The sequence below is a fragment of the Ictalurus furcatus genome, chromosome 25 (assembly GCF_023375685.1).
Source record: "Ictalurus furcatus strain D&B chromosome 25, Billie_1.0, whole genome shotgun sequence".
NCBI classification, from domain to species: domain Eukaryota; kingdom Metazoa; phylum Chordata; class Actinopteri; order Siluriformes; family Ictaluridae; genus Ictalurus; species Ictalurus furcatus.
Window position 1 is genome coordinate 6,255,384 of NC_071279.1, and position 15,387 is coordinate 6,270,770.

At 38.7% G+C, this 15,387-nt stretch overlaps 1 protein-coding gene across 5 annotated transcripts in view; it reads right to left on the reverse strand.

Annotated features, from left to right (window-relative positions):
* Positions 1–15,387, reverse strand: part of LOC128601576 (1-phosphatidylinositol 4,5-bisphosphate phosphodiesterase beta-4-like) — a 73,527-nt gene that overhangs the window by 11,668 nt on the left and 46,472 nt on the right. For all 5 annotated transcript variants that reach the window (XM_053614878.1, XM_053614876.1, XM_053614873.1 and 2 more), the window contains exons 24-28: positions 15,081–15,205; positions 12,609–12,660; positions 11,215–11,317; positions 10,841–11,005; positions 1,456–1,660 (exon numbers count right to left, since the gene is read on the reverse strand). In XM_053614878.1, coding sequence (XP_053470853.1) covers positions 1,456–1,660; positions 10,841–11,005; positions 11,215–11,317; positions 12,609–12,660; positions 15,081–15,205 — 650 coding nt within the window. The remainder of the gene's footprint in view (positions 1–1,455; positions 1,661–10,840; positions 11,006–11,214; positions 11,318–12,608; positions 12,661–15,080; positions 15,206–15,387) is intronic.

The following is a 15,387-nucleotide window of genomic DNA, read 5'->3' on the forward strand; positions in this document are numbered from 1 at the left end:
TGCTACTGCAACAGAGGTGGGGTTTCTCAGTTAACAGCCATTATGATTCACAGGCAATCATAAAAAAGTATTTTTCAACAGCCTTAATGACAATCATAATAGAGGCACCTCCTTGTCCTTATTGGTTGGAGGTTGGTGGTCCATGCTGTTTATTATTTTTCTTCCACTGACAGAAGCTACCAGAATGTGAGAACTAAAAAATCACTATCTTTATCTTCAAGTCTACCAGATACCAGTGTGCTATAACATATAAATAGATAGCTATAACATATAAATAGATAGCTATAACATAAGAAACCATTACATTCTCCAAAGGCTGACAAATGGAGATGCATAAAAACACAACTTTCAAAAACAGTGTGTATGTGTGTGTGTGTGTGTGTTGGTGGGTAGGTGTAGGTGGACTGAGTCACTTTTTTGCCTATTTTACCCAACCAAGCACTCAATACAGAACTCGATTAGAGTACTCGAGGACGCTAATGCTGAAAAATGTGACCATGCACTGTGTTCTAAATATGAATAAGATACAAATAACACAGAAAGAAATACCTGTTATTGTAGTAAATGAAGAAATTAAAACTAATGTTTGGGTAATGTTGATGCATAATTAACATTGGATTTTCTCTCTTTATTTATCCTTTCAGTGCTACACTCAGGCAGAAAGGAAATATCCAAATTTGCTTAATATTAGAATTTGATATGATCCATAGTTATAGCAATATCGTTTTCTTTGAGGCCGTGTAGCTGTACTGTACATCAACACCTTTTTCTGAGCTAATGAGAACCTGTAGGACATGACCACATTTATCAATACTATGCAAGGATCTAGGCCTTAAGTTAAGACCTGAAAGAATGTACCACATTTTTAGGAGCTCCTATAACCTATGAAGAAATGTACCTTTGGAATTACAGCAGATGTGTACGCTTAATTCTGCTTGTATTGCATACAAGCTTTGCTTTTACTCAACATGTTGTATTTGATGTGAAGCGATGGTACATTGTACTACTAGTAGAGTTGTATAACTGTACTGAAGCCATAGTTAGCTTGCTTGTGATATAGCTTTGTCCTGGTTCCACAGCTCCTGCCTGTTCCCTGTGAACCACTGTGTAGGCCAGAACATCTTGCCCTTATGTAACATATTACAAAATGCAGATTCAGGCTCCATTTGTGGAGGAATTTAGTTTTTTGATAAGGAGTTTAATGGATATAATTTGATGCAGCATGTAATCTGACAAAAGTAAGCAAAAAAAAAAAAAGCACTCATGGCCACCCATGTACACCAACACCACCCAACCCACAGGCTCACACAGCTTCAAAACAAAATGCAGAAAACAAGTCCATGTAAGCAGAGGCACAGTCATGATGCAGTATAGGAGCCATCTTGATTTAACTATGCTCTGAGAGAGAGAGAGAGAGAGAGAGAGAGAGAGAGTGTGTGTTATGTGTCTCCTCACCCCCGAAGCCATCAGGAACGTAGGTCTTGAGGACGATATTGCAGAAGATGGTAGGTAGAGACAGCGGTTTGTTACCCTCATTTCTCAAAGAGATGTGTCTATAGCCAGCCTGCAGGCCATCCAGCGGCAGGATCCTCTGACCAATCAGCTTATTATTATCATCATACACTGCGATTCTCAGCACAGCCAGTTCAGGTAGGATGACCTTGGGCCAGACAGAAGAAAAGAACATTACAGACATGGAGATTTTACATTCATCCATTGCATTATCACTGAAACAGGATGGTAATAATAAAAAAATAATCCATGACATGAATTTTAAAGGCACCAGCCTTAACAAGTATAGGAGTTGGTAATATACAGTAGGAGCTGCCCAAGCCATGTCTCAGTCTTGGCTGATGGACGCAAGATATCTTACAGGAAAATCTCTGCATAAGACATCTTGCTTACATGTGATCACTTCATGCAGCCTGAGTATCATGAATAGAGATAATCTACATAACAATGCAGGTGTAAATGCACCAAAGATGCATTTAAAATGGATTGAAATCAGACCACCCACACCACTAGACCTGAGATGCAGTTTAGTCAAATAGTATACAAGCATAAATGCATCTTACTTTTCAAGAAACCCGTCATAATCCCTCACAATATGTCCATGACCGCCGATGTGACACTTTTAAGGACATTTATTAACGATATACAATATGTATTCTACATTAAATAACTTCTGCATTAAAAAAGTATTCATTTAATTAATTAACTATGAGCATAAGTGCACATGGTTAAAATCTTGAGTGTACAGTCTAGACACGAGTCAAGATACATAAAATGACCCTTATACACTAACAAATAGTTACACCCTAACATTATCTGTAATACGGTTTGTCTCATTATTGACATCATTAGCATTGTCTGCAGCTGTACATTAATGTTTACAATATCATAGATCTTTCAAAGGGTCATGGCCCCTTTATCTGAGCATGCACTGCTAAAATGTGTTCTTTTCCTAGGCCAAGGACGATTGCAGTGGAATTACAGCGCTGCAGATACGCAGTTCCACTAAGATAAGAGAACATAATGAGAAATGAATGCCAGAGGCAAAGAGATAGAACAATGAAATGAGAGAAGAGGAAAAGGAAGTGGATATGGCTAAGAATGTGAAAGGTGTCAATAGGTCATTTATCAGAGCCACATTCTGAGACAAACACATTTGTCTTATTGTTTATGGCTTTAGCTGTCCTGAGTAACAGGATGGTAACACTAACTGATGGGGCAAAGACATTAAAGGTTTTCAAAACAACAAAACAATAAAAAAATGTGTTATGAATGTAATAACACAGCACTGTTGAATTTTTTTTAAAATTCTGATTAGTCGGAAGATGTTGATTATTTTTCTATAACAGCAATAGAATAATAGAAAAGCTCTGACAATAGTTCTGGCTGTAATTCAAATCTTAGATGTATATTAATAGACTTGTTGTAATGTTATCGTTTCTTCATTAGCAACTTAACACAGGGACAGTTTATGTGGGCGCGCCACATAAACCGATAAAAACATATTGTAAGTCTGGATATAGTAAAGGTTTCCGTGAGATGTTTATTTAGCATTTTTAGAAGGAGTCTCCAGTTTCAGCACTAACAGTCAGGGGTAAAGCTATTCTCTGATATGGGAAAATATTCAGGATAGAGGGTTTTACAATTTATTTGGTAACATTTACATTTACATTTATTCACTTAGCAGACGCTTTTATCCAAAGCGACTTACAAATGAGAAAGATACAAGTAAAGTGATATTTCAAGCAGAGAACAATACAAGTAGTGCTTTAATTGATTATTAATTCAATTTAATTTATTAGTGCTTTAATTGATTTAATTAGATCCTTTAATTGAATTCCAGAAGAAGCAAAGTGCAGAGTAGAGGTGTAAGTGCAAGGTTTTTTAAAAAATTATTTATTTATTTATTTATTTTTATTATGAGTTGGTTAGGTGTTCATGGAAGAGGCGGGTCTTTAGCTGTTTTTTGAAGATGGTGAGAGATTCTGCGGTCCGGATTGAGATTGGAAGTGCATTCCACCACTGAGGAACAGTTAGTGTGAAGGTTCTGTAAAGGGACCTTGCGCCAGGCTGAGTTGGAACTGCTAAATGTCGGTCGCTAATCGATCGCAGATTGCGAGAGGGAACGCAGGCCTTCAGGAGAGAGTTGAGGTAGGAGGGTGCTGTTCCTGACAAGGTCTTGTAGGTGAGCATTAAGGCCTTGAATTTGATACGGGCGGCTACAGGAAGCCAGTGGAGGGAGATGAAGAGGGGTGTGACATGGGTTCTCTTGGGAGAACCAAGTCTTGTACATGTAACTATATATGGATATGCTATATATCACACCAACCTTTTGTTGATTATTTTCCTATAACAGCATTGAGTATTTTCCTATAACAGCATGTCCAATCATGTTTTATTCCTTATATTACACTCAACCAATTAGAATGTCATTTAGAATGAAATAAAATCCTATAAGGCACAAGTTGGGTCCCAAATGATGCACTATGCACTAAGTACTCAACTGTGTAGTGTATGATTTTATAAGGTTATTTTTCCATTCAACATCGGAGTCCTCCCCCTCCGCTACATAATTAAAGCTGCACAATTGAGTGCATGAAGAGTCCAACATTCCACACTTCATTTTTTCGGTTAATTTAGTGCATCATTCGGGTATTTAAAGTGTACTTTTTTATTAGGAATTTTCAGTGTGAACACACTACTCGCACTATTTATACTACAAAATGGCATAGAATAGTGCATAAGTACGCGAATTGGGACGCGCCTATAATTTTAGCTATACTACGTGGATAACAAACAAAAATCATACTTTATACATCTTAAATATACACCAAAAAGTCCGATTTGCAGTTAAAATCAGTATCGGTATATTCACTGTGCCATGAGTCTACTAACGTGGGTTTATCTTAAGTCCAATTAACCAAGCTAACCTGTCAGATAATAAATAATACGTTTTGAGCTAGAATGACATCATATGACATGAGTTATTTATTTAAAAAATAAATAAAGAGTAGAATACTAAAATGAACCTTTTTGGCTTGCTTTTTGTAGTTCCTGGATAGTTGACTAGTGGGGATGGTAATCTTAATTAAAATAAAGTGTCTAATTCGAACTTATCCAATATAAAATTCTGCTTTGGAATATCAGACTAATAAGGAGATGGTTATATTTCATTTATCATATAGTTATTTTGTTCATATTCTCAGTGAGGAGGCTTAACTGAGAAGATTGTTGTGCAAACCAACAACTGATATCATCGCCTGAGTATTTGGAAAACGTCTTGCATGGCATGCCCAGTTATACAGATTATTATTGGGGAAAATCCAGGCCTCCTTTATCAACTGGTAATTGAAGTTTGGAAAGCTTAAGTCTGGGCTTTTCTTGTGCCAAATAAATCTTGAAAACTGTCTTTATAACTGTATATCATTTTAAAATACATAAATAGAGGGGGATTATTTGGAGTAAATTATAACATGTATCCTTCCCATGCACAAGATGGGTCTTTTAGGGGAAAAATGGAGCTCGGGCAGCTTATTGAGATTTGTTCCAACAAAAGGACCAGGGGCTATTGCCTGAGATTTTATTAATATAATCTTGTAACCTGTGAAGGAGCTAAAATATCTATTGGATTTTTCAGGCTTAGTCAAAACCAGCAAGATTGGCTGTGTATTGTAATGTCCGTATCAGCAGTATCTGATTAAAATGTGTAAAAGGTCCAATTAAGCAACTAACAAGACTGAATAAAGGCAATTACTTTTAATTGCTTAACAATTAATGATAGTCTATGGCTATAAATAAGACAAGATATGATTTGTTTTTGTAGTGCCGCTTTGTTACCACTCTTGACTAGTGCCATGAATTCTGAACAGACGAGACACTATCTGTTTTGAATTTGAACCTGGGAGAATAAATGCATACTTTTTCTACCCAACTGTCTCTAAACAGACCAGCGAAGAACAATATCTTAATATTAGCGAGAACTTCCATTGTTGAACTAATGTCTCTAGCCCTGTAGTCTCTGGTCAGATGAGCGGACTTCAGCTAAATAATTTACATAAGCCTGTGACTGGATAAACCACAACAGAAGCAGAGCTGGGTCACGTTTAGAAAAAGTCTTTTTTAAAATGTATTTTTATCTCTGCTATTATTATCTCTGCTATTTGGTCTGCTGAAATACCATGGTCTGCCCCCTGCCCCTGGTCTATGTCATTTCTTATGGCTTCTGCCAGTGTTTCAATAGCCAATGCCAATAACAATGGTGACAAGTTACATCCCATGACAAAGAGCAGAGATCACATGCAACTAATCAAGGCAAAGGGTTTTATTTGATCTCAAATAAAAGTACACGGTGTTATTTTAATATTAAATCCTCCTGAATGAAAATGTGACCTCTTGCCATCTTTAACCTAGGTGCATGGACGTCATAGTGTTGTTTACAGGAGTACTGATGGGTGAGTGTGTGCGGAAGGGAGATTAGTAGCTATGTTGATAGTTGTTTGAATGTGTGTATGTATTTTTGGGTTAATGTAAATTAGTGTGTGTTATTAAAGTATATCTGAGGTGTTTGCACTGACACTGCAGGACTTTCAGCACTTATCTGAGTTAGTGCCTGTGTGTAACGTTTTTAGTTCTTTTGTGACAGTGTTGGTTGAACGAGTGTGTGGTGTGGGATAATGGCAATAATGATAGGTGCGTGTGTGTGCGTGTATGTGTGTGTGTGTGCGTGTGTGTGTGTGTGTGTGTGTGTTTAAACCAGCAGTGTGTTCTGAAAATAACAGCAGTGCTGATGACTTGTATAGGTGTATGAGAATGTGTGTAGGGCAGTCACAGCAGTCAGAGTGTGTGTGTGTGTGTGTGTGTATGTGTGTGTGTGTGTGTGTGTGTGTGTGAGTGTGTGAGAGAGAGAGAGAGGGCAGCACTGCGGCAGCAGTGATTTATGGCCTGTGCTGGAGTCTCAGTGTCATGGTTGAGAGATTCTGCCTTTCTGCTGGTCTCAGCATAATAGCCTTGCTTTCTCTTTCTGTCCCTTGTTCACTCACTCCCTATTTCCTTCAACCAATAAAAACGCTTAAAATACAATTACTGACCCAGACGCCACACTAAAGCGTTAATGTTTACCCAAAACGACTTTGATTCTGAAATATCACCAAATGATATTGATTGTTTAATGCAGCGCATATTTCATTTTACCAGCTTCCTGCTCTGTCATATTCCTGCTGTTTCACTGCTTTGTTCCCTCTCCAATCCTCACACTCTCTATTCTCCCGTCTCTCCCACTACTCCAGTACTGCTCCTCTTATGATAAAAGGAAGCATCAAACTGATCCATTTCCTTGGCTCATTTGCATTAAATACATGAACTTCAGTTTCTTTTTCACCACATTTCTTCATCACCTTATTCTATGTTTCTGACCTCCTCAAATACTGAAGCAGGTGTAGTTCCATTCGTCAGGCAGCGCATGCACACTCGGCAAACAAGACAAAAAGAAAAACTTGTCCCAAGGAAAGTGTACAAAAGAAAATACAAATTGATGAGCACGTCTTATGTTAGTGGTAAAACTATGCTGCCTTCATAAAGTAGCACAGAGCAAGAAACTCAATCAAGATATTACATAGTTCATATAAAACAAATGAGAAGCAAGCAGGATTCAAATAGACATTTAATAGTTGTGTAATATTGATAATGTGTGTAAAAACCCATCAGAAGTCTGTAATTCAGCTGAATTCTGTAAAACTGCGAAAAATCTCCATCCATCCATCCATCTTCAACCGCTTACTCCTTTTCAGGGTCGCGGGGGAACCTGGAGCCTATCCCAGGGAGCATCGGGCACAAGGCGGGGTACACCCTGGACAGGGTGCCAGTCCATTGCAGGGCACACAATCACACACACATTCATACACTACGGACACTTTAGACACGCCAATCAGCCTACCATGCATATCTTTGGACTGGGGGAGGAAACCGGAGTACCCGGAGGAAACCTCCGAAGCACGGGGAGAACATGCAAACTCCGCACACACAGGGCCGCGGGAATCGAACCCCTGGCGGTGTGAGGCGAACGTGCGAAAAATCTCATTTTGACCAAATTTTTTTTTCCTGCTGATAATATACTTTGACAGATCTACTTTCAGAAAATAAAAACAAAATGAACATGGAAATGCTTTTATTTATTTTTTCAGACCTTGCCTTGTCTATCTGTCTGAAAATCACAGTGGAAAATGAGACAAACAAAAATCCTTGCTATCCAAGTTGGCTTTTCCCAGAATTTGGTCATGTTTGTGGAGAGCCACATGCTATAGTGAAACAAACCAGTCTAATCAATTCAGTTTGAACAGCGTGTAACTCTGACACACAGTGGGCTGTAATCCTGAGACAGCGTTGTTCCCCCAGGCAGCCACTGAAGATGGAGGATCTCTGTGCAGCGGATGGGCGGGTGTGTGTGTGTGACGCCAGACATTTAGCAAGTGCTCATTTGTGCTAATGCGGATTGTGGATGTAGGCTGCTCTTGGCAGCATACGTCCAGCTAATGGAATGTACATCTACATACAGCTAATGGGATGTGATGCACTTTAAAAACTTTTAAAAATGTCTAAAACCTCGCTAGGTAAGTGTGCTATTCTCAGAAATTTAATCATGTTTTTGGATAGTCGCATGCCGTAATGAAACATACATAAGTGCAATCAATTACATTTTTAATCAGACCAGAAATATCTGTGCTGATCCAGCGCTGTCACGTCATCAAAACAGAGAAAAGTGCTTATAACACTGCACTTATGACAGCAGACAAAGGTTTCAAAATTCTAACAAGACCTAAGAAGTAGTCATTCGTAACAGGCCAACAGAACTGTCTCAATTAATGTGATTACCGCACCAATGATCAGTCTAGTGAAGAGACAATAGACCTGTGTTTAAATATTGCAAGTGAATTTTACCTACATTTATGGCATTTGGCAGACGCTCTTCCTTATCCAGAGTGACTTACATTTCTCAGTGTTTTTAAAACAACTGAGTAGTTGAGGGTTAAGGGCCTTGCTCAGGAGCCCAGCAGTGGCAGCTTGCCAGTTGTTGTCGTTTCAGATGCTCCCGTTTGGGGTCGCCGCAGCGGACCATTGGTCCGCATATATGATTTGACACAGGTTTTACGCCGGATGCCCTTCCTGACGCAACCCTACCATTTTATCCAGGCTTGGGACCGGCACAGGGTGCAACCCGGTGCCACCAGGGGAGTGGCAGCTCGACAGTACTAGTATTTAAACTCACAAAATTCAATACCAATGCTGTCAACTAGAGATGCACCGATACTAAATTTCTCAGCCGATACTGATCACCGATTATTCAGAGTGATATCAACCGATACTGATAACCGATACCAATAGTTCTGCCTTTTATACCTTCTTTTAAATTAATAATAATGAATTCCACATTTCTGAAGGAAATGCAAATAAAATCTTTATTCTCTCCATTTCAACAAGTTGTTTCACAGTAACTGATCTCATAAACAGAAAACACATTACTCTAATTAACATTAACGCACAAACTAAATTCTGAAGATTTCTTAACTTATTGAATGTTAGTAATTCATATTAACATTGACCGAATTCTAAAAAACCTCCTGTTAGTCTCACATTCACTCACCACAAACACAAGCATTTCGACTTCATCACTGAACATCAAACTGATAATATATAATATAAACTTTTTATATGTTAACATTAACTGGATAAGAAATGTACTATTTTATAAATATATTTTTCTGTGCAATATTTACTTTTTTGTCAATTCATCTTCATTTAAATCTTTCAACAGTGTACCGGCGCTTTAATTCAGCGCGAGCAGCTCAAGCAGCGTGACAAAAAAAAAAAAAAAAATAGATATATATAGACTTGACGCCGAAACTCGCGCTTCACAGCTGCTGTAAAATTTTATCAGTGCAGAGATTACGGAGTTTACAGAGTTTACAAACTGCAGTTTTGTCGTCATTCCACACAAGAGACATCATCTTTACACACAGCACGAAATCCATGTGTTTTCCCGCCCTCTTTTGAGTAACAGGATATAATTGGATGTTTTTAAACTATCGGCCTATAACCAATAATGTGAACAATTGCCTCGATCGGCCGATACCGATATATCGGTGCATCTCTAGTGTCGATGGCAAAAAGTCTAGTCCTCCTTGTTACTAATTTTATGCCTGAAACAACTTACATACATACATACATACATACATACATACATACATACATACTTCAAACAGGAAAGAAGCTATTAAAGGACAACTGTCAGATATTTGACCTTGCTGTGACCATGTTTGGGTCAATTCCAAAGTCTAACCAGTTCTCCTGCTCGTTACAACGATGATAATTACATATAAATCCTACATGTATTCAACTACTCGTTCTTTAGACATCATGCTAATGAGAATCTCAGATGGACTCACAGACAACCCAGTGGCAGAGGCATAGCAATTTGTCACTGATTTGCCATAAGTAGATTAGGTTATAAATGTAGAGGTGGGTGGGGTGGAATTGTGGCGGTGGAATGTTTTTAAATTTTGGGGTAGCCATATATGAAAAGGTGAGAACTTTAATTGTCATTGATCTAGCAAAAGAGAAATATTATTTCAGTATTTCAGCTTAGGAGCGCCCGTATCTTACAGAACAATATTATTAGATTCAGCGTAAAAGTTGGAGCTTTGGAGTCTGTATGAGCAGCGCGTACAGATGAGGAGGTGAGAGAGCTGGGCTCTTTAGGTGGTGGGAGGGTTAATTCCCACTGATGCCACTATCAGTAGGTAGTCAGTAGCGAAATGTAGGAAACCATAAACCAAAGTGAAAATCAACATGAAGTTTAAACAAACAAACAAACAAAAAAAACCCAGACGTGCAATTCAAAATAAATCTCGCTTGCTCCTGAAGAGCACATGTTAATAATTAAGATGAATTTGAAAGTGGTTGTACATTAAATGCTATAGTAGTAATGTAGAGCTCTACAGGAATGCATGGAAGCTGATGAGGCAGCAGCAGTTCATTTTGTGTGCTGTTGTTTGAAAATACACACACCATGAAGCATAATGTATCATCAGAATCATTATACTGCCAGAGGTCTGTCACATACACTGCCAAAAATGCTGCAGTGTGATATTTTACAACATCTCAGTTGTAAATACAGCTATTAAGAGGGCATGTGTGTGTGATCACGCTCCAACCCATTATACACAGATAAAAGAGATGCGTAATTAGATTATGTAACGCTAATTGAATTTCAGTATAATTACATATTGCTATGTTTGTCTCCCTGCTTCACGTCCGTGAGCGAGTGGTCACCTACCTTTCTGAAAACGAAAGGCTCTTCGTTGTAGGCTGGGTTCAGGCCGTTGTTCATCACCATGCGGGTGCGAAACTCTTTGCGGATGGTGTCGGTGGGAAGGCCGTACATGTCCACTTCTACATACGTGCCGATCTTCTTATCAGATAAAAACTGACCTGAGAACACCTGACACAGGCAGATATACAATATACATAACAGTCAACAGAATCAGGAATGCCAATAAAAGATCTAAAATCGGATCCAAGAACAGTTATGAAGGATAAATATAAACAAATGCATGTAAATAGCTCAAGTAGCAGACAATCAGTATTGCTTAGTGACTGTAAGCGTTTACTGGAGGTATACAGTGCCCTCTATAGGCCAGAAAGTCTCACCTGAACACTGCAGGTAGCAGCGATGACACCGTCCACTGGTGTCTCAGAGAACGGGTCAAACATCCTGTCAGAGCGCCGCATGAAATCTGGCTTCAACAGGAACCTGCAGGATATATGCACACAAAGCAGAAACTCACCTTTCTCTACTGCTACAGCCCACACACACACACACACACACACACATACACACTCTAGCTAAAAATATGGCTTTCTAGGTTTTCTTACTACACTTTAAGCCATTTAACCTTTATCAGTCGCAGGCATATTAAGTGAAAAACTATCCCCTTTCATTTGACACCTTTTTAAATAATGTAGACCCATGGTTCTTCAAATGGGGTCTGTGAAATAGCCAGAGGGTGTGCAAATAAATTATAATAAAATTCTAATTATATTATGGTGTTGCCATCACATTTTATATATCAATATATTCAGTTTTTAGACCACTACCCAGTATTAGTATAGTATTCCTAATAAAGTGCTCAGTGAGTGTACATTACAACACTGTATAACATGTATGACTTCTGTGGGTGGAAAGATCAATTATAAAAAGCTCTTATAGCTCAAATATGATTATTATACATGTTTTCCTAAAGGGACTAATACTAATTATATCACAGTGCTGTTGAATGTTGTTGATTCATTTTCTATAACAGCACAGCTCAAACGGTAGGTAATCAATGTGCTCTTCTAATATGCTTTCTATAGTAGCATCTCGCTGATTATTTTCCTTTAACAGCATGCCCCATTGTATTTGACTCCTTACATAATCGGATTGCATTCATACGAATCTGGGGTCCTTGGAAATTGTTTACAGTGGAAATGGTGCCTAAGATTCGAAAACCCCCTGATATAGACCATTATTATTCTGTTGAAGCATTTTACTAATGAATATCGAGTAAAAATCAAAGCTACCATGTTTACAAGGATGACAGGCTGAACAACCATTTAAGGCAGGTGGTAATTATTTGTCAGATTAATTGTTTGGGAGAAGATTAATGACTGGAGATTTTCCCATTATAAACCCCATGAATCATCAAACACAAGAACACACTTGCGCACACACAAAACAATCATGTCGACAGCACCCCTGTTCCTAACGATGGGCGCTCTTCAACATTTCTGCAGTGCAGAGGAAAATTAGGCCTGGCAGAACAGTGTGTAACTCTGACACACAGTGGGCTGTAATCCTGAGAGAGTGTTGTTCCCCCAGGCAGCCACTCTCGATGGAAGATCTCTGTGCAGCGAATGGACGGGTGTGTGTGTGAGGCCCGACATTTAGCAAGTGCTCATTTGTGCTAATGCGGATTGTGGATGTGGTCCGCCCTTGGCTACAGCTAATGGGATGTGACACTCTTTAATTGATGAATGTGCCAGGACGAGGGCGCTACACTCACCCACATGCACCGTTGTACTCAAACTTCCCCTGGTTCAGCTGCATAGCCAAATCTGCAGATACACAGAAATGAAAAAAGGCATAATAAGCTTTCTCATCCCACTCTTAGTTCTGCTAAAACAAATGCCTAGTACTAGTATTCAATTGCAGTATAGCCTGGGATGGTTATAAGACCTCATTAAACACCATCTTTCATTATATTTTTTGCAAGTCATGCTGCATTTGAGTGGTGTTTCCTATTTAGAAATTATATGCCAAGCAGGAAAATTTACGAGATGTAAAATATGACTTCACTTGACAGTTTTTGGGAATATCTTCCGATAAAGCATCCAGAGTAGAAAAGCTGTACTGTGTTTACTAAATTACCATCTGTGCATCTGAACGTAACATACAATCATTAAGGTAGCATCACTCTGACTGCATGAATCACAAAACCGCATGGCATCCTCTGTTGAACGTTGTGTCTGGAAAATCTGTCTTCTCAGATCCAAGAAATACTATTGCACTTAGTTTCCACAGGCGCCGCCTGCTCTCCATGGATTAACCAGAGATTAATCTTCTTCCTAGTCATTCTCTCTTGGCGCCTCTTTCATGCTTTCTTTCTCTGTCAGTTCAGCATTCGGCAGCTTCACAGGAGCCATATGTCCTTCCACGGGGCATCTGCTAAAACAACATGCTCCCTCATGTATGGTGTCTTTTGGCATGTTATGGCTTGCTGTGTGTTTATTCAGCCTCTCTTGGCACATTTAAACCACTACAGTCATAGTTGCATCGTCTTTCCATTAATAATGTTAGATGTTAATTATACATATAGATGGATGCATCACGTATGCTTAGTTTGTGCAGTTGCTGGTGTTGCAGAATTTTGGAAATGAATTCTACATGTCAGCTCCAGAACTATTGGCACTTTTAGGAAAGTTAAGGAATAAAAAAATTACGAAAAAAAAAAAAATGCAGTTACTTAACCTTATTTGAATTTTGTGTAATCTTCATTTGTCAATATAACAGCGATGAGTCGTCTCCTACAATGCCCGACGAGACTGGACAATACAGAGCAAGAAATCAGAAACCACTACTCAGTATAGAATTTCTCCGGAGTCCTCTCTTGTGAACGCTCCTCGTCATCTCAGTTCACAGATTTTCAACGTGGTTTAGGTCAGTAATCTGGAATGGCCATGTTCAAACCTTTTTGAGTGGATTTGGACATTTCTGAATCACTATCCTGCTGGAAAGCTCCAACTATGACCCAGGTGTACCTTCTTGTCAGAGGCAGAGATTTGCATTTAAAATCTCCTGGTACTTTATGGAGTCCATGAAGTCCATGTATGCTAACACGGTTCCCAGGGCCTTTGGAGGAAAAACAGCCCCACAGATACGTCCACCATACTTAACAACGGGGGTCAGTATATTGTCTGTATAACCATCCATATTTTATGCCAAACACACCCAAATGTTTGCTGTCAAAAAGCTCTAGTTTTTTTTTTTTGTCTCATCTGATTATAGAACCTGGTTCCAGTCAAAGTTCCAGCAGTGTCTAAAAAACTCCAGGTGTCTACATTTGTGGTTGGATGAAAGAAGAAGCTTCCTTCTGGCATGCAGTCCAAATAGTTTATTGGAACGGATATGTCTGTTTGTAGATTTGAAGAGTTAGTGACACCAAGATGGCAAATTTTTTTTATTTTTTATTTTTATAGATGCTTATTAATAGTCCCAACAGTGGATATTGGTATGTACATGCATGTAGCTCTTTTGTAGCTGTTGTCTGATTTTATGAAGGTCAATACACTTCTGCCTTCAGTTGAGTATTGTCTGATCTTCTCCATAATGACAAAGGAAAATTGGTTTCTGTCACCTTATATTTATAGCCGATGGATAACCACTTAAGAGTAAAAAAAATAAATAAATAAAAATAATATAATGAGTTTGTTAAAAATATATTTTTGACAATTATTTTCTTAGAATAAATTAACTTCAATTAAATGTTAAATGTCTGTCATATGCTCAGTGAGAGATTAAACTAATAAACCACAGGCATTTTTTCATAGCCCATGTTACTCATGGTGTTAATAATTCTAGAGATGATTGTAAAACCTCCAGATGTACAAAGTGTACACAGATGAAAATGTAAATGATGCTGCCTGCCTACTTTGTTATGCATCAAGTATAATGCCTTAGGCTGGACTGGCAATGCCTTTGTTTACTTTCTTTATGCATTTCTTTATGTATAAATAATGCAGCTGAAACAATAAATCTACTGATATTCCGAGATAATATAAATAAATATATTCAGAACATGTCCTATCTGAAGCTCTCTACAAGACACACTGCATTTCGTCTCTCATTCTTTTTTGTGTATTTGTATATCTAGATGAAACATGCACATTCATTGGCCATGTTCTATAACAGTATGTGTTATGTTCTTGCTCAGTCAGTGGTGGGGGTGCTGTGGCAGTGCCCCGGGGCAGAGCCGTACCTGGAGTCTGAAAGTTCAGAGACACCATCTGGCACCCAGCGTTCCAAAAGATCTGAGGCATGTAATTACTGGAGTCCACACGGCCTCCTTTGGGGTAGATCCGGCTCATCTGTCGCTTGTTGTAGCTGTACATTGGCCGATGAGGAAAAAGGCACATAGGGAGGTGCATGCAAATGGCCAGAAGAGTTATTTATAATCCAGAACAACAGGGGTCTGAGCAGTATTCCCAATGGAGAGATTGGCAGCTAGAGAAGAACAAGAGAGGCCTTATGGGTTTAAACGTGAGAGTAAATAGTCTATTTGACTT